The sequence below is a fragment of the Callorhinchus milii genome, unplaced genomic scaffold (genome assembly GCF_018977255.1).
Source record: "Callorhinchus milii isolate IMCB2004 unplaced genomic scaffold, IMCB_Cmil_1.0 Scaffold8, whole genome shotgun sequence".
NCBI classification, from domain to species: domain Eukaryota; kingdom Metazoa; phylum Chordata; class Chondrichthyes; order Chimaeriformes; family Callorhinchidae; genus Callorhinchus; species Callorhinchus milii.
In genome coordinates, this window is record NW_024704749.1 from 18,666,580 (window position 1) to 18,690,867 (window position 24,288).

The 24,288-nt window shown below is 40.2% G+C and overlaps 1 protein-coding gene across 1 annotated transcript in view; it reads right to left on the reverse strand.

Annotated features, from left to right (window-relative positions):
- LOC103183096 (proteoglycan 4-like) overlaps window positions 1–24,288 on the reverse strand; it is an 84,324-nt gene that overhangs the window by 45,165 nt on the left and 14,871 nt on the right. The window contains exons 6-26 of the mRNA XM_042337410.1: window positions 22,129–22,146; window positions 20,076–20,144; window positions 19,701–19,748; window positions 19,162–19,200; window positions 18,989–19,036; window positions 17,261–17,308; window positions 17,065–17,094; window positions 16,513–16,560; window positions 15,407–15,454; window positions 14,493–14,540; window positions 14,336–14,362; window positions 13,259–13,306; window positions 13,102–13,128; window positions 11,389–11,436; window positions 11,193–11,222; window positions 10,584–10,631; window positions 10,427–10,453; window positions 9,668–9,715; window positions 9,472–9,501; window positions 8,920–8,967; window positions 8,003–8,050 (exon numbers count right to left, since the gene is read on the reverse strand). Coding sequence (XP_042193344.1) covers window positions 8,003–8,050; window positions 8,920–8,967; window positions 9,472–9,501; window positions 9,668–9,715; window positions 10,427–10,453; window positions 10,584–10,631; window positions 11,193–11,222; window positions 11,389–11,436; window positions 13,102–13,128; window positions 13,259–13,306; window positions 14,336–14,362; window positions 14,493–14,540; window positions 15,407–15,454; window positions 16,513–16,560; window positions 17,065–17,094; window positions 17,261–17,308; window positions 18,989–19,036; window positions 19,162–19,200; window positions 19,701–19,748; window positions 20,076–20,144; window positions 22,129–22,146 — 873 coding nt within the window. The remainder of the gene's footprint in view (window positions 1–8,002; window positions 8,051–8,919; window positions 8,968–9,471; window positions 9,502–9,667; window positions 9,716–10,426; window positions 10,454–10,583; window positions 10,632–11,192; window positions 11,223–11,388; window positions 11,437–13,101; window positions 13,129–13,258; window positions 13,307–14,335; window positions 14,363–14,492; window positions 14,541–15,406; window positions 15,455–16,512; window positions 16,561–17,064; window positions 17,095–17,260; window positions 17,309–18,988; window positions 19,037–19,161; window positions 19,201–19,700; window positions 19,749–20,075; window positions 20,145–22,128; window positions 22,147–24,288) is intronic.

Here is a 24,288-nt window from a genome sequence, read left to right on the forward strand (position 1 = left end):
CCTCGCAAGCGAGAGGACCCGAGTTTGATTCCCGAGCAAGGCGAATCTTAAGGTAAGTTTCCTTACTCTTCATGCCTCTGTTTATCTAACAGTAAGTAGGAACCCAGTTGTTAGTAGATCGGCGGATTGCTTTCCGGAAGTAATAATCCCTTCAAAAAATAAATGTAAAAAATAATAATTTGGTCACTTCAATCCGCGACTGTTTGTGGGAAGCTGCTGTGCGCAATTGGCTGCCGGGTTTCATCCACAAAATAGAGTCAATTCACTTCACAGTATATTCTGTGAAGTGCTTTGAGACGTCTTGATGACGTGATAAAGCGCTATATCAAATGCAAGGACTATTATTATTATTAACGTGTTTCAGAGTGATTAAAGTAAATCAGTAGAAACGTAAACTTACGGCTCTCTGAATGACCGCTCCCTCTCCCTTCAAAATACAAAGACAATGATCTGTTTTTCTGATTGTTATTAATGGAACTGTGAGCAAATAAACATTTTACTGGATACAGCTTGTTTCAGAGAGAGAATGGAGGAAATCAATGGGATGTTGTACTTACGGCTCTCTGAATGACCGCTCTCTCTCACTGGCTGACGGCCTCCTCTCCCTTCAAGAAAACAAAGAAATATCAGAAAAGCCCCCAATTCATACAGTCCTTGAGGCTCGTGGTTAAGTTGCCATTCAGCACTGCAACATCATTGATCAGATGATATTACTGATCACTTGTCATTCCCACACTGGCAATGCAGAAAGCCTACTTGCCCGGCCTAAAAAAAGACAACTTTCACCTCACCAATTAGAACAGGTATTATGGATTCTGCGTCAATCACACTTTGTGGTACTGCATTTTATATCCTATGAGATATCATATAAAAAAAACAGAAATGCTCGTTTCGTGCCATTTTTAACAATTGTGCAATTGGCTGCCGGGTTTCGCACTTAAAACATACAGTCACTACACTTTACAGTGTATCCTGTGAAGCGCTTTGAAGCGTCTCAATGATGTGATAAGGTGCTATATCAAATGCAAGGATTATTATTATTATGTTCAGCAGTTAAATCTCATCAGAAAGAAAAAATGCAATCTTAGAACTCTCTGTTCCCCTGGATTGGAAGGTGCTGGGATCAGATCTTCCATTTTAAAGCACCACCAAAAACAGAAGGCAACATTAATAATAATAGTAATAATAATCCTTACATTTGATAAATAATATAATAATCCTTGCATTTGATATAGCTCATGATCACGTCTTCTCGACGTCTCAAAGCGCTCAAACCATAATCAAATAAACAACTGACCGGATACAACTTGGAGTCCTGTAGGCATTTGGTTAGAGCACTCGTTTTGCAAGCGAGAGGACCCGAATTTGATTCCCGAGCAGGGCGAATCTTTAGGTAAGTTTCCTTACTTCACACACTTCTGTTTATCTAACAGTAAGTAGGAACCCAGTTGTTAGTCGATTGGCGGATCACTTTCCGGAGGCAATAATCCCTTCCAAAAATAAATGTAAAATATAATAATTTGTCAATGAATCCACTGTGGGACACTGCCGTGCGCAATTGGCTGCTGGGTTTCGTCTACAAAATAGAGTCAATTCACTTTGCAGTATATTTTGTGAAGCGCTTTGAGACGTCTTGATGATGTAATAAAGCACTATATCAAATGCAAGAATTATTATTATTTTTAACGTGTTTTAAAGTGAATAAAGTAAACTTACGGCTCTCTGAATGACCGCTCCCTCTCCCTTCAAATACAAAGACAATGATCTGTTTTTCTGATTGTTATTAATGGAACTGTGAGCAAATAAACATTTTACTGGATACAGCTTGTTTTAACAACAACTTGGATTTTTACATAGCGCCCTCCATGCCGGACGGCGTCTCAGAGCGCTATATAAATAGAGAGAATATTTAAACACCGAATATTTAGAGAGAGAATGGAGTAAATCAGTGGGATGTTGTACTTACGGCTCTCTGAATGACCGCTCTCTCTCACTGGCTGACGGCCTCCTCTCCCTTAAAGAATACAAAAAGATATCAGAAAAGTGCCCAAATCATGCAGTCCCTAAGATTCGTGGCTAAATTGCCATTCAGCACTGCAACATCATTGATCAGATGATATTACTAATTGCATTTTATATCCTAACCCCATTTAAACTCAAAGTCTTCTCATTTGCATTTGTGCAAGTGATGCTTCCAGTTAACTGACTCAGCAATCAGAAACTTCCTTCTCGTTTCAAATAGCGATATGAGATCTTTACCATCTAACTGAACAAGTGGATGGGACCTTGGTTTAACATCTCATCCACAGACATGTTCTTTCGACAATGAAGGGCTCCATCCCAACATTCAACAACCTTAGAGCTCAGGGGCAAGAGTGCTACAAACTGAGCCAAGTACAGTCACTTATCCAGGGCTTTGAATTCCAATTGATTGGTATATGGAGAGGTAAGCAGTTGCAGTTCAATGATTATTGTTAACATGCACGGCCATGAGAAAATAAATATCGCACTGGGCAAAGCTCTTTGCTGAGATTTAACAGAGTAAATCAGTGCAATCTTGTTGGCTCTCTGAATGACACTTCTCTCTCACCGTTTGATGGATTTTCCCCTTTCTCTGCAAAAACAGACAGCGATTTGGTGTCCTGATTACATTACTAACATGACCCGGTGCAAATAGACATCATTCAGGATACTAATAAAGTAAATCAGTGGAAACGTATACTTACGGCTCTCTGAATGACCGCTCCCTCTCCCTTCAAAATACAAACACAATGATCTGTTTTTCTGATTGTTATTAATGGAACTGTGAGCAAATAAACATTTTACTGGATACAGTTTGTTTCAGTGAGAGAATGGAGTAAAGCAATGGGATGTTGTACTTACGGTTCTCTGAATGACCGCTCCCTCTCACTGGCTGACGGCCTCCTCTCCCTTCAAGAATACAAAGAGATATCAGAAAAGCCCCCAATTCATACAGTCCCTGAGGCTCGTGGCTTAATTGCCATTCAGCATTGCAACATCATTGCTCAGATGATATTACTGATCGCTTCTCAATCCCACACTGGCAATGCAGAAAGGCTACTTGCCCGGCCTAAAAAAAGACATCTTTCACCTCACCGATTAGAACAGGTATTATGGATTCTGCTTCAACCACACTTTGTTGTACTGCATTTTATATCCTATGAGATATCATGTAAAAAAAAACAGAAATGCTTATTTTGTGCCATTTTTAACAATTGTGCAATTGGCTGCCGTGTTTTGCACTCAAAACACACAGTCACTACACTTTACAGTGTATCCTGTGAAGCACTTTGAAGCGTCTCAATGATGCGAGAATCATTGACTGTCCAGAGCGTTGGAACGTCCTCCCGACGTGAAAGGTGCTTTACAAATGTAATTTTGTTGTTGTTGTAATTATTTGGTACTTACGGCTCCCTCTCGCAGACTGGTGGCTTCTCCCTTCAAAATACAAAGAAAGACAGAAATTTGGTTATCTGGTTACATTAATGTTGGGACATTGCTGTGCGCAATTGGCTGCCGCGTTCGCCCACAAATATACAGTCAATTCACTTTACAGTGTGTTCTGTGAAGCGCTTTGGGACGTCCTCCCGACGTGAAGAGCGCTATATCAAATGCAAGGATTATTTATTATTTATTTAATTAATGTAACCACAAGCAAATACGTTAATGGTTACAGCTTGTTTCAGAGTAAATGGAGCAAATAAATGTTCAGGTGCATGGAGTAAATCAATGGGATGTTGTACTTACGGTTCTCTGAATGACCGCTCCCTCTCACTGGCTGACGGCCTCCTCTCCCTTCAAGAATACAAAGAGATATCAGAAAAGCTCCCAATTCATGCAGTCCCTGAGATTCGTGGCTAAATTGCCATTCAGCACTGCAACATCATTGATCAGATGATATTACTGATTGCATTTTATATCCTAACCCCATTTAAACTCAAAGTCTTATTTGCATTTGTGCAAGTGATACTTCCAATTAACTGACTCAGCAATCAGAAACTTCCTTCTCGTTTCAAATAGCGACGTGGGATCTTTACCATCTAACTGAACAAGTGGATGGGACCTTGGTTTAACATCTCATCCACAGACATGTTCTTTCAACAATGAAGAGCTCCATCCCAACATTCAACAACCTTAGAGCTCAGGGGCAAGAGTGCTACAAACTGAGCCAAGTTCAGTCACTTATCCAGGGCTTTGAATTCCAATTGATTGGTATATGGAGAGGTAAGTAGTTGCAGCTCAATGATTATTATTAACATGCACGACCATGAGAAAATAAATATCGCACTGGGCAAAGCTCTTTGCTGAGATTTAACAGAGTAAATCAGTGCAATCTTGTTGGCTCTCTGAATGACACCTCTCTCTCACCGTTTGATGGCCTTTCCCCTTTCTCTGCAAAAATAGACAGCGATTTGGTGTCCTGATTACATTAATAACATGACCCGGTGCAAATAGACATCATTCAGGATACTAATAAAGTAAATCAGTGGAAACGTATACTTACGGCTCTCTGAATGACCGCTCCCTCTCCCTTCAAAATACAAAGACAATCATCTGTTTTTCTGATTGTTATAAATGGAACTGTGAGCAAATAAATATTTTACTGCATACAGCTTGTTTCAGAGAGAGAATGGAGTAAAGCAATGGGATGTTGTACTTACGGTTCTCTGAATGACCGCTCCCTCTCACTGGCTGACGGCCTCCTCTCCCTTCAAGAATACAAAGAGATATCAGAAAAGCCCCCAATTCATGCAGTCCCTGAGGCTCGTGGCTAAATTGCCATTCAGCACTGCAACATCATTGATCAGATGATATTACTGATTGCATTTTATATCCTAACCCCATTTAAACTCAAAGTCTTCTCATTTGCATTTGTGCAAGTGATGAATTAACTGACTCAGCAATCAGAAACTTCCTTCTCGTTTCAAATAGCAACATGGGATCTTTACCATCTAACTGAACAAGTGGATGGGACCTTGGTTTAACATCTCATCCACAGACATGTTCTTTCGACAATGCAGGGCTCCATCCCAACATTCAACAACCTTAGAGCTCAGGGGCAAGAGTGCTACAAACTGAGACAAGTTCAGTCACTTATCCAGGGCTTTGAATTCCAATTGATTGGTATATGGAGAGGTAAGCAGTTGCAGCTCAATGATTATTATTAACATGCACGGCCATGAGAAAATAAATATCGCACTGGGCAAAGCTCTTTGCTGAGATTTAACAGAGTCAATCAGTGCAATCTTGTTGGCTCTCTGAATGACACTTCTCTCTCACCGTTTGATGGCCTTTCCCCTTTCTCTGCAAAAACAGACAGCGATTTGGTGTCCTGATTACATTAATAACATGACCCGGTGCAAATAGACATCATTCAGGATACTAATAAAGTAAATCAGTGGAAACATATACTTACGGCTCTCTGAATGACCGCTCCCTCTCCCTTCAAAATACAAAGACAATCATCTGTTTTTCTGATTGTTATAAATGGAACTGTGAGCAAATAAACATTTTACTGCATACAGCTTGTTTCAGACAGAGAATGGAGGAAATCAATGGGATGTTGTACTTACGGCTCTCTGAATGACCGCTCTCTCTCACTGGCTGACGGCCTCCTCTCCCTTCAAGAATACAAAGAGATATCAGAAAAGCCCCAAAATCATGCAGTCCCTGAGGCTCGTGGCTAAATTGCCATTCAGCACTGCAACATCATTGATCAGATGATATTACTGATCACTTCTCATTCCCACACTGGCAATGCAGAAAGGCTACTTGCCCGGCCTNAAAAAAGACAACTTTCACCTCACCGATTAGAACAGGTGTTATGGATTCTGCTTCATACACTTTGTGGTACTGCATTTTATATCCTTGAGATATCGTGTAAAAATAAACGGAAATGCTCATTTTGTGCCATTTTTAACAATTGTGCAATTGGCTGCAATGTTTTGCACTCAAAACACACAGTCACTACACTTTACAGTGTATCCTGTGAAGCGCTTTGAAGCGTCTCAATGATGTGAGAATCATTGACTGTCCAGAGCGTTGGGACGTCCTCCCGACGTGAAAGGTGCTTTACAAATGTAATTTTGTTATTGTTGTTGTTGTAATTATTTGGTACTTACGGCTCCCTCTCGCAGACTGGTGGCTCCTCCCTTCAAAATACAAAGAAAGACAGAAATTTGGTTATCTGGTTACATTAATGTAACCACAAGCAAATACGTTAATGGATACAGCGTGTTTCAGAGTAAATGGAGCAAATAAGTGGTCCCGTTTGCCTGTTCAGGTGCATGGAGTAAATCAATGGGATGTTGTACTTACGGCTCTCTGAATGACCGCTCTCTCTCACTGGCTGACGGCCTCCTCTCCCTTCAAGAATACAAAGAGATATCAGAAAAGCCCCCAAATCATGCAGTACCTGAGGCTCGTGGTTAAATTGCCATTCAGCACTGCAACATCATTGATCAGATGATATTACTGATTGCATTTTATATCCTAACCCCATTTAAACTCAAAGTCTTCTTATTTGCATTTGTGCAAGTGATGCTTCCAGTTAACTGACTCAGCAATCAGAAACTTCCTTCTCGTTTCAAATAGCGATATGAGATCTTTACCATCTAACTGAACAAGTGGATGGGACCTTGGTTTAACATCTCATCCACAGACATGTTCTTTCGACAATGAAGAGCTCCATCCCAACATTCAACAACCTTAGAGCTCAGGGGCAAGAGTGCTACAAACTGAGCCAAGTTCAGTCACTTATCCAGGGCTTTGAATTCCAATTGATTGGTATATGGAGAGGTAAGCAGTTGCAGCTCAATGATTATTGTTAACATGCACGGCCATGAGAAAATAAATATCGCACTGGGCAAAGCTCTTTGCTGAGATTTAACAGAGTAAATCAGTGCAATCTTGTTGGCTCTCTGAATGACACTTCTCTCTCACCGTTTGATGGCCTTTCCCCTTTCTTTGCAAAAACAGACAGCGATTTGGTGTCCTGATTACATTAATAACATGACCCGGTGCAAATAGACATCATTCAGGATACTAAAAAAGTAAATCAGTGGAAACATATACTTACGGCTCTCTGAATGACCGCTCCCTCTCCCTTCAAAATACAAAGACAATCATCTGTTTTTCTGATTGTTATAAATGGAACTGTGAGCAAATAAACATTTTACTGCAAACAGCTTGTTTCAGACAGAGAATGGAGGAAATCAATGGGATGTTGTACTTACGGCTCTCTGAATGACCGCTCTCTCTCACTGGCTGACGGCCTCCTCTCCCTTCAAGAATGCAAAGAGATATCAGAAAAGCCCCCAATTCATGCAGTCCCTGAGGCTCGTGGCTAAATTGCCATTCAGTACTGCAACATCATTGATCAGATGATATTACTGATCGCTTCTCATTCCCACACTGGCAATGCAGAAAGGCTACTTGCCCGGCCTAAAAAAAGACAACTTTCCACCTCACCGATTAGAACAGGTATTATGGATTCTGCTTCATACACTTTGTGGTACTGCATTTTATATCCTTGAGATATCGTGTAAAAATAAACGGAAATGCTCATTTTGTGCCATTTTTAACAATTGTGCAATTGGCTGCAATGTTTTGCACTCAAAACACACAGTCACTACACTTTACAGTGTATCCTGTGAAGCGCTTTGAAGCGTCTCAATGATGTGAGAATCATTGACTGTCCAGAGCGTTGGGACGTGCTCCCGACGTGAAAGGTGCTTTACAAATGTAATTTTGTTATTGTTGTTGTTGTAATTATTTGGTACTTACGGCTCCCTCTCGCAGACTGGTGGCTCCTCCCTTCAAAATACAAAGAAAGACAGAAATTTGGTTATCTGGTTACATTAATGTAACCACAAGCAAATACGTTAATGGATACAGTGTGTTTCAGAGTAAATGGAGCAAATAAGTGGTCCCGTTTGCCTGTTCAGGTGCATGGAGTAAATCAATGGGATGTTGTACTTACGGCTCTCTGAATGACCGCTCCCTCTCACTGGCTGACGGCCTCCTCTCCCTTCAAGAATACAAAGAGATATCAGAAAAGCCCCCAAATCATGCAGTACCTGAGGCTCGTGGTTAAATTGCCATTCAGCACTGCAACATCATTGATCAGATGATATTACTGATTGCATTTTATATCCTAACCCCATTTAAACTCAAAGTCTTCTTATTTGCATTTGTGCAAGTGATACTTCCAATTAACTGACTCAGCAATCAGAAACTTCCTTCTCGTTTCAAATAGCGATATGAGATCTTTACCATCTAACTGAACAAGTGGATGGGACCTTGGTTTAACATCTCATCCACAGACATGTTCTTTCGACAATGAAGAGCTCCATCCCAACATTCAACAACCTGAGAGCTCAGGGGCAAGAGTGCTCCAAACTGAGCCAAGTTCAGTCACTTATCCAGGGCTTTGAATTCCAATTGATTGGTATATGGAGAGGTAAGTAGTTGCAGCTCAATGATTATTGTTAACATGCATGGCCATGAGAAAATAAATATCGCACTGGGCAAAGCTCTTTGCTGAGATTTAACAGAGTAAATCAGTGCAATCTTGTTGGCTCTCTGAATGACACTTCTCTCTCACCATTTGATGGCCTTTCCCCTTTCTCTGCAAAAACAGACAGCGATTTGGTGTCCTGATTACATTAATAACATGACCCGGTGCAAATAGACATCATTCTGGATACTAATAAAGTAAATCAGTGGAAACGTATACTTACGGCTCTCTGAATGACCGCTCCCTCTCCCTTCAAAATACAAAGACAATCATCTGTTTTTCTGATTGTTATTAATGGAACTGTGAGCAAATAAACATTTTACTGCATACAGCTTGTTTCAGAGAGAGAATGGAGTAAATCAATGGGATGTTGTACTTACGGTTCTCTGAATGACCGCTCCCTCTCACTGGCTGACGGCCTCCTCTCCCTTCAAGAATACAAAGAGATATCAGAAAAGCCCCCAATTCATACAGTCCCTGAGGCTCGTGGCTAAATTGCCATTCAGCATTGCAACATCATTGCTCAGATGATATTACTGATCGCTTCTCAATCCCACACTGGCAATGCAGAAAGGCTACTTGCCCGGCCTAAAAAAAGACATCTTTCACCTCACCGATTAGAACAGGTGTTATGGATTCTGCTTCAATCACACTTTGTGGTACTGCATTTTATATCCTATGAGATATCATGTAAAAAAAAACAGAAATGCTCATTTTGTGCCATTTTTAACAATTGTGCAATTGGCTGCCGTGTTTTGCACTCAAAACACACAGTCACTACACTTTACAGTGTATCCTGTGAAGCGCTTTGAAGCGTCTCAATGATGTGAGAATCATTGACTGTCCAGAGCGTTGGGACGTCCTCCCGACGTGAAAGGTGCTTTACAAATGTAATTTTGTTATTGTTGTTGTTGTAATTATTTGGTACTTACGGCTCCCTCTCGCAGACTGGTGGCTCCTCCCTTCAAAATACAAAGAAAGACAGAAATTTGGTTATCTGGTTACATTAATGTAACCACAAGCAAATACGTTAATGGATACAGCGTGTTTCAGAGTAAATGGAGCAAATAAAAGATCCTGTTTGCCTGTTCAGGTGCATGGAGTAAATCAATGGGATGTTGTACTTACGGCTCTCTGAATGACCGCTCTCTCTCACTGGCTGACGGCCTCCTCTCCCTTCAAGAATACAAAGAGATATCAGAAAAGCCCCCAAATCATGTAGTACCTGAGGCTCGTGGCTAAATTGCCATTCAGCACTGCAACATCATTGATCAGATGATATTACTGATTGCAATTTATATCCTAACCCCATTTAAACTCAAAATCTTCTTATTTGCATTTGTGCAAGTGATACTTCCAATTAACTGACTCAGCAATCAGAAACTTCCTTCTCGTTTCAAATAGCGACATGGGATCTTTACCATCTAACTGAACAAGTGGATGGGACCTTGGTTTAACATCTCATCCACAGACATGTTCTTTCAACAATGCAGAGCTCCATCCCAACATTCAACAACCTGAGAGCTCAGGGGCAAGAGTGCTCCAAACTGAGCCAAGTTCAGTCACTTATCCAGGGCTTTGAATTCCAATTGATTGGTATATGGAGAGGTAAGCAGTTGCAGTTCAATGATTATTGTTAACATGCACAGCCATGAGAAAATAAATATCGCACTGGGCAAAGCTCTTTGCTGAGATTTAACAGAGTCAATCAGTGCAATCTTGTTGGCTCTCTGAATGACACTTCTCTCTCACCGTTTGATGGCCTTTCCCTTTCTCTGCAAAAACAGACAGCAATTTGGTGTCCTGATTACATTAATAACATGACCCGGTGCAAATAGACATCATTCTGGATACAAATAAAGTAAATCAGTGGAAACGTAAACTTACGGCTCTCTGAATGACCGCTCCCTCTCCCTTCAAAATACAAAGACAATGATCTGTTTTTCTGATTGTTATTAATGGAACTGTGAGCAAATAAACATTTTACTGCATACAGCTTGTTTCAGAGAGAGAATAGAGTAAACCAATGGGATGTTGTACTTACGGTTCTCTGAATGACCGCTCCCTCTCACTGGCTGACGGCCTCCTCTCCCTTCAAGAATACAAAGAAATATCAGAAAAGCTCCCAATTCATGCAGTCCCTGAGGTTCGTGGCTAAATTGCCATTCAGCACTGCAACATCATTGATCAGATGATATTACTGATCGCTTGTCATTCCCACACTGGCAATGCAGAAAGGCTACTTGCCCGGCCTAAAAAAAGACAACTTTCACCTCACCGATTAGAACAGGTATTATGGATTCTGCTTCAACCACACTTTGTGGTACTGCATTTTATATCCTATGAAATATCATATAAAAAAAACAGAAATGCTCATTTTGTGTCATTTTTAACAATTGTGCAATTGGCTGCCATGTTTTGCACTCAAAACACACAGTCACTACACTTTATAGTGTATCCTGTGAAGCGCTTTGAATCGTTCAATGATGTGATAAGGTGCTATATCAAATGCAAGGACTATTTACCTCATATCAGAGAAGTAATCGGGTCTGAATCATTGACTGTCGAGAGCCTTGGGACATCCTCCCGACGTGAAAGGTGCTTTACAAATGTAATTTTGTTGTTGTTGTTGTTGTAATTATTTGGTACTTACGGCTCCCTCTCGCAGACTGGTGGATTCTCCCTTCAAAATACAAAGAAAGACAGAAATTTGGGTGTCTGGTTACACTAATGTAACCACAAGCAAATACGTTAATGGATACAGCGTGTTTCAGATGAAATGGAGCAAATAAGTGGTCCCGTTTGCCTGTTCAGGTGCATGGAGTAAATCAATGGGACGTTGTACTTACGGTTCTCTGAATGACCGCTCCCTCTCACTGGCTGACGGCCTCCTCTCCCTTCAAGAATACAAAGAGATATCAGAAAAGCTCCCAATTCATGCAGTCCCTGAGGTTCGTGGCTAAATTGCCATTCAGCACTGCAACATCATTGATCAGATGATATTACTGATCACTTGTCATTCCCACACGGGCAATGCAGAAAGGCTACTTGCCCGGCCTAAAAAAAGACAACTTTCCACCTCACTGATTAGAACAGGTATTATGGATTCTGCTTCAACCACTCTTTGTGATACTGCATTTTATATCCTATAAGATATCATATTAAAAAAATCAGAAACGCTCGTTTCATGCCATTTTTAACAATTGCTCCTCATTTCGCACATAAAACACACAGCTTTACAGCGTATCCTGTGAAGAGCTTTGAGGCGTCTTGATGATGTGATAAGGTGCTCTATCAAATGCAAGGGTTATTATTATTATGTTCAGCAATTAAATCCCATCAAAAAGAAAAACCGCAATCTTAGAACTCTGTTCCCCTGGATTGGAAGGTGCTGGGATCAGATCTTCCAGTCTAAAGCACCACCAAAATATTAATAATATAATAATCCTTGTATTTGATATAGCCCATTATCACATCGTTTCGACGTCTGAAAGCGCTCAAACCATAATCAAAATAAACAACTGATTGGATACAACTTGGAGTCCTTTAGGTATTGGTTAGAGCACTCGTTTTGCAAGCGAGAGGACCCGAGTTCGATTCCCGAGCAGGGCGAATCTTTAGGTAAGTTTTCTTACTTTACACGCCTGTTTAGCTAACAGAAAGTAGGAACTTTCTTGTTAGTCGATTGGTGGATCATTTTCCGGAGGTAACAATCCCTTCCAAAAATAAATGTAAAAAATAATAATTTGTCACTCAATCCGCGACAGTTTGTGTGACACTGCTGTGCGCAATTGGCTGCCGGGTTTTGTCCACAGTATATTCTGTGAAGCGCATTGAGACGTCGCAACGACGTGATAAGGCGTTATATCATATGCAACGATTATTATTAACGTGTTTCAAAGTGAATAAAGTAAACTTACGGCTCTCTGAATGACCGCTCCCTCTCCCTTCAAAATACAAAGACAATCATCTGTTTTTCTGATTGTTATTAATGGAACTGTGAGCAAATAAACATTTTACTGGATACAGCTTGTTTCAGAGAGAGAATGGAGTAAATCAATGGGATGTTGTACTTACGGCTCTCTGAATGACCGCTCTCTCTCACTGGCTGACGGCCTCCTCTCCCTTCAAGAAAACAAAGAAATATCAGAAAAGCCCCCAAATCATGCAGTCCCTGAGATTCGTGGCTAAATTGCCATTCAGCACTGCAACATCATTGATCAAATGATATTACTGATTGCACTTTATATCCTAACCCCATTTAAACTCAAAGTCTTCTTATTTGCATTTGTGCAAGTGATGCTTCCAATTAACTGACTCAGCAATCAGAATAAATAAATATCGCACTGGGCAAAGCTCTTTGCTGAGATTTAACAGAGTAATCAGTGCAATCTTGTTGGCTCTCTGAATGACACCTCTCTCTCACCATTTGATGGCCTTTCCCCTTTCTCTGCCAAAATAGACAGCGATTTGGTGTCCTGATTACATTAATAACATGACCTGGTGCAAATAGACATCATTCAGGATACAAATAAAGTAAATCAGTGGAAACGTATACTTACGGCTCTCTGAATGACCGCTCCCTCTCCCTTCAAAATACAAAGACAATCATCTGTTTTTCTGATTGTTATAAATGGAACTGTGAGCAAATAAACATTTTACTGGATACAGTTTGTTTCAGAGAGAGAATGGAGTAAATCAATGGGATGTTGTACTTACGGCTCTCTGAATGACCGCTCTCTCTCACTGGCTGACGGCCTCCTCTCCCTTCAAGAATACAAAGAAATATCAGAAAAGCCCCCAATTCATGCAGTCCCTGAGGTTCGTGGCTAAATTGCCATTCAGCACTGCAACATCATTGATCAGATGATATTACTGATCGCTTCTCATTCCCACACGGGCAATGCAGAAAGGTTACTTGCCCGGCCTAAAAAAAGACAACTTTCACCTCACCGATTAGAACAGGTATTATGGATTCTGCTTCAACCACACTTTGTGGTACTGCATTTTATAACCTATAAGATACATATTAAAAAAATCAGAAACACTCGTTTCATGCCATTTTTAACAATTGCTCCTCATTTTGCACATAAAACACACAGTCACTACGCTTTACAGCGTATCCTGTGAAGCGCTTTGAGGCGTCTCGATGATGTGATAAGGTGCTCTATCAAATGCAAAGGTTATTATTATTATGTTCAGCAATTAAATCTCATCAAAAAGAAAAACCGCAATCTTAGAACTCTGTTCCCCTGGATTGGAAGGTGCTGGGATCAGATCTTCCAGTCTAAAGCACCACCAAAATATTAATAATATAATAATCCTTGTATTTGATAATAGCCCATTATCACGTCTTCTCGACGTCTCAAAGCGCTCAAACCATAATCAAATAAACAACTGACTGGATACAACTTCGAGTACTTTAGGTATTGGTTAGAGCACTCGTTTTGCAAGCGAGAGGACCCGAGTTCGATTCCCGAGCAGGGCGAATCTTTAGGTAAGTTTTCTTACTTTACACGCCTGTTTATCTAACAGAAAGTAGGAACTTTCATGTTAGTCGATTGATGGATCATTTTCCGGAGGTAACAATCCCTTCCAAAAATAAATGTAAAAAATAATAATTTGTCACTCAATCCGCGACAGTTTGTGTGACACTGCTGTGCGCAATTGGCTGCCGGGTTTTGTCCACAGTATATTCTGTGAAGCGCATTGAGACGTCTCAACGACGTGATAAGGCGTTATATGAAATGCAAGGATTATTATTAACATGTTTCAAAATGAATAAAGTAAACTTACGGCTCTCTGAATGACCGCTCCCTCTCCCTTCAAAATACAAAGACAATCATCTGTTTTTCTGATTGTTATAAATGGAACTGTGAGCAAATAAACATTTTACTGGATACAGCTTGTTTCAGAGAGAGAATGAAGTAAAGCAATGGGATGTTGTACTTACGGCTCTCTGAATGACCGCTCCCTCTCACTGGCTGACGGCCTCCTCTCCCTTCAAGAATACAAAGAGATATCAGAAAAGCATCAAAATCATGCAGTACCTGAGGCTCGTGGCTAAATTGCCATTCAGCACTGCAACATCATTGATCAGATGATATTACTGATTGCATTTTATATCCTAACCCCATTTAAACTCAAAGTCTTATTTGCATTTGTGCAAGTGATACTTCCAATTAACTGACTCAGCAATCAGAAACTTCCTTCTCGTTTCAAATAGCGACGTGGGATCTTTACCATCTAACTGAACAAGTGGATGGGACCTTGGTTTAACATCTCATCCACAGACATGTTCTTTCGACAATGAAGAGCTCCATCCCAACATTCAACAACCTTAGAGCTCAGGGGCAAGAGTGCTACAAACTGAGACAAGTTCAGTCACTTATCCAAAGCTTTGAATTCAAATTGGATGGTATATGGAGAGGTAAGCAGTTGCAGCTCAATGATTATTATTAACATGCACGGACATGAGAAAATAAATATCGCACTGGGCAAAGCTCTTTGCTGAGATTTAACAGAGTCAATCAGTGCAATCTTGTTGGCTCTCTGAATGACACCTCTCTCTCAATGTTTGATGGCCTTTCCCCTTTCTCTGCAAAAACAGACAGCGATTTGGTGTCCTGATTACATTAATAACATGACCCGGTGCAAATAGACATCATTCAGGATACAAATAAAGTAAATCAGTGGAAACGTATACTTACGGCTCTCTGAATGACCGCTCCCTCTCCCTTCAAAATACAAAGACAATGATCTGTTTTTCTGATTGTTATTAATGGAACTGTGAGCAAATAAACATTTTACTGGATACAGTTTGTTTCAGTGAGAGAATGGAGTAAATCAATGGGATGTTGTACTTACGGCTCTCTGAATGACCGCTCCCTCTCACTGGCTGACGGCCTCCTCTCCCTTCAAGAATACAAGGAAATATCAGAAAAGCCCCCAATTCATGCAGTCCCTGAGGCTCGTGGCTAAATTGCCATTCAGCACTGCAACATCATTGATCAGATGATATTACTGATCGCTTGTCATTCCCACACTGGCAATGCAGAAAGGCTACTTGCCCGGCCTAAAAAAAGACAACTTTCACCTCACCGATTAGAACAGGTATTATGGATTCTGCTTCAACCACACTTTGTGGTACTGCATTTTATAACCTATAAGATACATATTAAAAAAATCAGAAACACTCGTTTCATGCCATTTTTAACAATTGCTCCTCATTTCGCACATGAAACACACAGTCACTATGCTTTACAGCGTATCCTGTGAAGCGCTTTGAGGCGTCTCGATGATGTGATAAGGTGCTATATCAAATGCAAGGGTTATTATTATTATGTTCAGCAATTAAATCTCATCAAAAAGAAAAACAGCAATCTTAGAACTCTGTTCCCCTGGATTGGAAGGTGCTGGGATCAGATCTTCCAGTCTAAAGCACCACCAAAATATTAATAATATAATAATCCTTGTATTTGATATAGCCCATTATCACATCTTTTCGACGTCTGAAAGCGCTCAAACCATAATCAAATAAACAACTGATTGGATACAACTTGGAGTCCTTTAGGTATTGGTTAGAGCACTCGTTTTTGCAAGCAAGAGGACCTTAGTTCGATTCCCGAGCAGGGAGAATCTTTAGGTAAGTTTCCTTACTGCACACGCCTGTTTATCTAACAGAAATTAGGAACCCAGTTGTTAGTCGATTGGTGGATCACTTTCTGGAGGTAATAATCCCTTCCAAAAATAAATGTAAAATATAATAATTTGTCACTCAATCCGCGACTGTTTGGGGGACACTGCCGTGCGTAATTCGCTGCTGGGTTTTGTCCACAAAATAGTGTCAATTCACTTTACAGTATATTTTGTGAAGGGCTTTGAGACATCTTCATGACGTGATAAAGCACTATATCAAATGCAAGGATTATTACTATTATTAACGTGTTTCAAAATGAATAAAGTAAACTTACGGCTCTCTGAATGACCGCTCTCTTTCACTGGCTGACGGCCTCCTCTCCCTTCAAGAAAACAAAGAAATATCAGAAAAGCTCCCAATTCATGCAGTCCCTGAGGCTCGTGGCTTAATTGCCATTCAGCACTGCAACATCATTGATCAGATGATATTACTGATCGCTTCTCATTCCCACACTGGCAATGCAGAAAGGCTACTTGCCCGGCCTAAAAAAAGACAACTTTTCACCTCACTGATTAGAACAGGTATTATGGATTCTGCTTCAACCACACTTTGTGGTACTGCATTTTATATCCTGTGAGATATCATATAAAAAACACAGAAACACTCATTTTGTGCCATTTTTAATAATTGTGCAATTGGCTGCAATGTTTCGCACTCAAAACACACAGTCACTACACTTTACAGTGTATCCTGTGAAGCACTTTGAAGCGTCTCAATGGTGTGAGAATCATTGACTGTCCAGAGCGTTGGGACGTCCTCCCGACGTGAAAGGTGCTTTACAAATGTAATTTTGTTATTGTTGTTGTTGTAATTATTTGGTACTTACGGCTCCCTCTCGCAGACTGGTGGCTCCTCCCTTCAAAATACAAAGAAAGACAGAAATTTGGTTATCTGGTTACATTAATGTAACCACAAGCAAATACGTTAATGGATACAGCGTGTTTCAGAGTAAATGGAGCAAATAAATGGTCCCGTTTGCCTGTTCAGGTGCATGGAGTAAATCAATGGGACGTTGTACTTACGGCTCTCTTAATGACCGCTCCCTCTCACTGGCTGACGGCCTCCTCTCCCTTCAAGATTACAAAGAAATATCAGAAAAGCCCCCAATTCATGCAGTCCCTGAGGCTCGTGGCTAAATTGCCATTCAGCACTGCAACATCATTGATCAGATGATATTACTGATCACTTGTCATTCCCACACTGGCAATGCAGAAAGGCTACTTGCCCGGCCTAAAAAAAGACAACTTTCTACCTCACCGATTAGAACAGGTATTATGGATTCTGCTTCAATCACACTTTGTGGTACTGCATTTTATATCCTATATGATATCATGTAAAAAATATCAGTAACGCTCTTTTCGTGCCATTTTTAACAATTGCTCAATTGGCTGCCGTGTTTTGCCCACAAAACACACAGTCACTACACTTTACAGTGCATCCTGTGAAGCGCTTTGAGGTGTATCGATGGTACCATGATAAGGTACTGTATCAAATGCAAGAGTTATTATTATTAGTAGTATTATTATGTTCAGCAGTTAAATTTTATCAGAAAGAATAACCCCAATCCTAGAACTCTCTGTTCCCCTGCACTGGAAGGTGTTGGGATCGATCTTCCATTCTAAAGCACCACCAAAAACAGAAGGTAATAATAATAATAATAATCCTTGCATTTGATATAAGCCCTTATCATGTCTTCTAGAGGTCTCAAAGCGCTTCACCGACTATACTGTAAAGTGTAAGGTCCCTTGGCACTATTCAAAAGAGAAGGCAGTATCTACCAGTTTCCTGGCCAGCAATCCCCCAAAACAAAATTGTTCACTGACTCCATGGCTTTTTGTGTGCAAATTGGTTGCCATGTTCACCTAGAAATTACACAGTTACTACACTTTATACTTCAAAAGCAAGTAAAAGCATGCATTTCTCTCTGATCTACCTTTCTGTTAAGTGAAACAAACTGTTTCCCTTTGTGGGACGCTGCTGTGCACAATTGGCTGCTGCGTTCCACCCAGAAAACACACAGTCACTACACTTTACTTTGAGGAGTATTATTATCTATCACAACCAGTTTCGGAGAGTGAATGAAATAAATCTGTGGAATCTTGAACATAAGGCTCTATGAATGACTGCTCCCTCTGGAAGATTGGCTCCCTTCAAATATACAAAGAGATACTTTACATTTTTAACATCATGATAAGCAACCGAAGCCCAGGAAAGAGAATGACTGAAATGCTTGAATTCTCTACTCCTGTTTTAGCAGATACAGAGACCATAGTTATATTCAAAAGTATAACCAAAAGTACATGGCAATTGACAAATATATCAGCAGCCTATCAAGTAAATAATATTTACTGAGGACCTGAATTAAGTAGTTAATGTTGGTACGTGGCATTGGACTTGGACCTTGAGAACATTAAAGTGGCTGGTATGTCACAAGCTGTCCTCTAAATATTCTTCCACCATCTGGAGGTAGATATCCTTCAAATAGCTGATGAGAAAACTCTGAGGCTGGGGACGACAGCTATTGGAAGGTGTTAGCTTGAGTCCTGTTTTGTGAACATATGCTCACATTTCCAACCTCGGGATGCATCTTGATTGGTTAGCGCAGAGGTAATCAACTATTTTCAGTCAAAAACAAATCTGCCTCTCATCTCCCCTCTCCCTTGCTTGTTGTCCAACTCTGTTCTGTTGAAGCACTTGGAGACATTACCCTACATGAAATGCACTATATAAATGTAAGTTGATATACGTACGCCTTTGTGAATAACGTCTCAGTCTCACTAACTGATGGTTCCGACTCCCTACAAAACACAAAGACATGGTTTCTGATTAAGTTATTAATGTGACCTTGAGCAAATAAACATCTTATTGGAAACGGCTTGGTTCAGCAAGTTAATGGAGTAAATCAATGGAATCTTAAACTTACGGCTCACTGGCGGACTCCGGGTTGTCAGGGGCTGACTGCCTAGTCTCCGTTCAAAAATACAAAGAAAGACAGAGATTTGGTGTTCTGATCATGTTATTAATATGACCACTCTATGACCTTGTTATTCCTAATAGTCCTATCCCATCTCCAGCTTGGAAGCTTCCTGCTATGACACTGCCACTGGAACAGGAATGGAAATGCATGTCTGAAACTGGCTTCAAACTGGCAAATCCTTGGTCTATGGAAATGGCCATTACAGTTGCAATTCATCCAGTGAGTAGTTTACTAGGATTCACCCTTTTTTACACACAGCATGCACGTTTGATAGTGTTTCTGCTGCACAGAAGAATAACAATAATAATATAATAATCCTTGCATTTCGAAAAGCACCTTATCACATCGTTGAGACATCTCAAAGAGCTTCACAGAGTATACTGTAAAGTGAATTGCGCACAGCAGTGTCCCACAAACAGTCATGGATTGAGTGACTTTTTTTTAGGGAATATTCGGGATATTGAAGAGTGGAATCATGTACTTACATCTCTTTAAATGACCGCTCCCTCTCACTGATTAACCGTGACTTCTGCCTTCAAAATACAAACACAGGTATATATCTTGGCATTTTTAACATTATGACACGTAATTAGAGAGAAAGATTGCAAAGAAAAAACTCTCTCCTCCCCTGATTTAGCAGATGTAATGACTATGACTTATATCAAAAGCACAAATATGAACGATTGTTTGTAGCAACTGAAAATAAGTATCAGCCCCCATAAAGCAAATAATAACTATTTATTTGGAAACATAGAGATAAATTGTTGGAATGGAATTCACACTCTCTCCTTGGAGGAATGCATTCTGCTTACCAAATTCTGGAGTGTATTAAACGCATTATTATTGTTATTATTACTTACTGCTCTCTCAGAAGGTTTCTTAATAATAGTTGCTCCCTCAAACTTTGCGGCCCGAAATCCTCCGGTCCTCTTTAAAATAAGTAAAGAGGCATTATAATCAAATACAAGAATTATTATTATGCCATTATTTAAGATACTTAATGAGATAGAGAACGTAAATCCATAAAAATATTTTCCACTACAACAATGCAGCATGCCTAATTGTTGGTTTGTTGGGCCTTTTATCATACCCTTATTTAGTAATTCAGTAGAGAGGATAAGCCTATTGATACTGCTGCTGCGGTAAATAAAAGTCCTCCTCCTGCTTTTCTAACCTTGCACAACTCAAAAAAGAAAAACAATGAGAAATGGAAAAGAAAATCAGCAGCTGTCCACTAGAAGCTAATCTGCCATGTGATCTTCCCTGCAGTTTAACAGGGAAAGGAGGGACAGTATTTAGTGTCTTGACCCCCTTCTGGAGCTCATTTCGGAGTTAGGGAGCCCTTTGGGAGTTAGGGAAAACAATTTTCCAAGAATTCTTTTTTTTCCCCAAAAAATAGTTTTGTTTTTTGCCCTGTTTTTGGCCTTTCCTAAGAGGAGAGCTATGCATAAAGTGAGGCAAGAGGCGTGAATGTGATGGCCTCTAGGCCTTCTTTCACTCCTTCTCCTTGATATGACACACAGTAGAACCTTGCCATAACATGCTTCGTTATAACACAGGTTTGCTTACAATGTAAATTGCATATGGACCCCATTCACTGCAGGTGCCCACAGCCAGCCAGTTCACATCCGCAAACTAACTCCTGAGACGAAAATGGACAATTCCTTTAGGTCATACATACAAAGTGAATGTGGAAGCACTAACCAGCAATCACAGCCATTATAAGGAGATTGGAATTTTATGGACCCAACTACTTGTGCTGTAATGGCTGGCCGCTGTTATGCATCTCTCCTTAGCATTTCTGACACCAAGTTGGAAACATGCAGGACAGACCAAAACAAAATTTAAAAAATGTAAGCCTCTTTAGCCTTGGAAAGAGATGGCACAAAGGGCCCTTCCAGAGCTACATATGGTGATAAATGTTACAGAGAAAACAAACACAGAATTTATATAAAGCAGGACTGGAGGATAGCTTAGTGTTATCAAGAACAATCTTGATTTTTTAATACAAACGTAATTTTGCATTGTATTTTGCAACAAACACTAGGAAGTATTTTGCAACACAGAGGATAATGGGATGCTACGACGGGAAGACAATAGGGTTGGTATTTTGGAAGAATGTGATTAAATGGGCAGAAAGGCCTTTGTCAATCAGGCTGTGCATTATCTAGAAATACCGCATGTTCCAGTTACTTTATCAATGTATCGGCAACAATATGTACTATAAACGTGAAATTAGTATCAAAAAGATTCCATATATCCCACAGACACACACACACACCATGCAGTTAGTCTGAGCAGTCCTCTCTCGATGAATCAATTATTGAACTCAAAAGCTTAGTCCAGAAGAATCCTGTATTTCGGTATTAAATACAACAACAACTTGCATTTATACAGCACCCTTCACACCAGACGGCATCTCAGAGCAGTATCTGAATAATGGCTGCCGATCAAACATGATATGAGAGTCCAGTACTGTATAACTATGACAATAAATTAAATTTTTCAGCTGCATCGTTGGTTCAATGGTGGTATTCTTGCCTCCCACATGGGAGGCCAGCATTCAATGCACTGAATGTCCCTGAGGAATGTGGCCTTTTCTTATCCATGACTTTTGAAGGACTTTATGCTGTACTTGCATAAATGTACACTTCCTGCTCTCCTATTAACATCTCCCTGCTTCAAATATACAGGAAATGCAAACGAGTACTGTTCGAATTTTTTTTATTTTATTAGAATCTGCACTCCACTGGAATGGAAAATAAACACACGATGTCCCCCACTGAAATATCATGCGATACTTGTGCATCTTAAGGAAGACTCGCACAACTAAGATTGCAATCACAACTTGCATTCTTATCCACGACTTTCAAAGGATTTGATATAGTAGTTACAGGCATTTGTTGTACTTACAGACTGTCTTCCTCTGACCTTGAAACATACAGAAAGTAAGAAGTCTCAGAAACAGTAATTCTCAGGTGAAGAACTCCCAAACTCATCATTATAAATTACAAAATAACTTGAATTTTCTATTTCCCGAAAAAATTTTCATAGAATTATACAGCACAGAAGGAGGCCATTCGGCCCATCACGTCCGTGCCAGTTCTTTGAAAAGAACTATCCAAATCAATCCCACTCCCCCGCTCTCTCCCCAGAGCCCTGCAAACTTGTCCTCCCCATTATCATTGAACCTTGTATTCATTCAAAGCTGCAACTGGCGACACTAACTCTGCTGAGTTATTATTATTATTATTATTATTATTACTACTGTGTGTTAATTTTTTTTAAAAATCTGTTGCAAATACCTGTATCAATGAGTGCCAGTGTGACTGACAACTGCTGTAAAGTTACTATGTTCCGAGACTGACAATCCAGTATATTGTTTTCAATACCAGAAATAATAGGATAAATATTATATTAAGAATGTTTGATTGTGAGTCTTTGGTTCCAATTTTGTTGGCAATGTGTTCTTGAACAAATAAGGAACAGCGATCCATTTTCTTAGATAGTTTGATTCAAGAATTGTAATGAAACAACACTGCATAGCGAATGTGTCGAACTTACTCAGTGAAGACATCCTCATCATCCATCCTTACAAAAAACAGAAAAAGCAAAGAATCAACATTGGAAATTCTCTTCATTTTACGTCTGTTACATCATATAACCGAATCAAAACTGACTTGTAAAACAATGAGGTTGTTGAATAAAGCAAGATATCCATACAATCATTCTGGGGTACTCTATGGACGTGGAGCATTATTCAAGATATTCTCTTTGACCGAGCCTTCAGCTCCCCTCTCGACTCTCTTCCCCCTCCTCGCTCCCTCCCTTCCCTCCCCTCACCCTGACCATTTCCCCCCTCCTCGCTCCCTCCCTTCCCTCCCCTCACCCTGACCATTTCCCCCTCCTCGCTCCCTCCCTTCCCTCCCCTCACCCTGACCATTTCCCCCCTCCTCGCTCCCTCCCTTCCCTCCCCTCACCCTGACCATTTCCCCTCTGCTCAGGTCATGACCCAACTGTGCAGCGCCTTGGGACGTCCTCCTGACGTGAAAGGCGCTTTATAAATGGAATCTTGTTGTTGTTGTTGTTGTTGTTGTGTGATGAGGAATGGGGGCTTATGTTTGGAGGTGACAGATTTTAAAGTTTGAAAACAAAAGTGGATGCAGGCTGCTTGGACATTTATGCAGCGCCAATGAATCATCTGTTGGTTCATAATTCCTAAACGAATACTTAATACTAATAATCCTTGCATTTGATAAAGTGCCTTATCAGGTCGTCAAGACGTCTCGAAGCACTTCAGAGACTATACTGTAAAGTGGATTGACTGTAGCCACAACGCAGCAGCCAATAATTAATTTAGGAGTTATGTAACCCCCAGAAAATCACTATCCCTTACTCCTTAATTTCTTTGCAAAATTATGCATCTCTCCTTAGCATTTCTGACACCAAGTTGGAAACATGCAGGACAGACCAAAACAAAATTTAAAAAATGTAAGCCTCTTTAGCCTTGGAAAGAGATGGCACAAAGGGCCCTTCCAGAGCTACATATGGTGATAAATGTTACAGAGAAAACAAACACAGAATTTATATAAAGCAGGACTGGAGGATAGCTTAGTGTTATCAAGAACAATCTTGATTTTTTAATACAAACGTAATTTTGCATTGTATTTTGCAACAGACACTAGGAAGTATTTTGCAACATAGAGGATAATGGGATGCTACGACGGGAAGACAATAGGGTTGGTATTTTGGAAGAATGTGATTAAATGGGCAGAAAGGCCTTTGTCAATCAGGCTGTGCATTATCTAGAAATACCGCATGTTCCAGTTACTATATCAATGTATCAGCAACAATATGTACTATAAACGTGAAATTAGTATCAAAAACATTCCATATATCCCACAGACACACACACACACCATGCAGTTAGTCTGAGCAGTCCTCTCTCGATGAATCAATTATTGAACTCAAAAGCTTAGTCCAGAAGAATCCTGTATTTCGGTATTAAATACAACAACAACTTGCATTTATACAGCACCCTTCACACCAGACGGCATCTCAGAGCAGTATCTG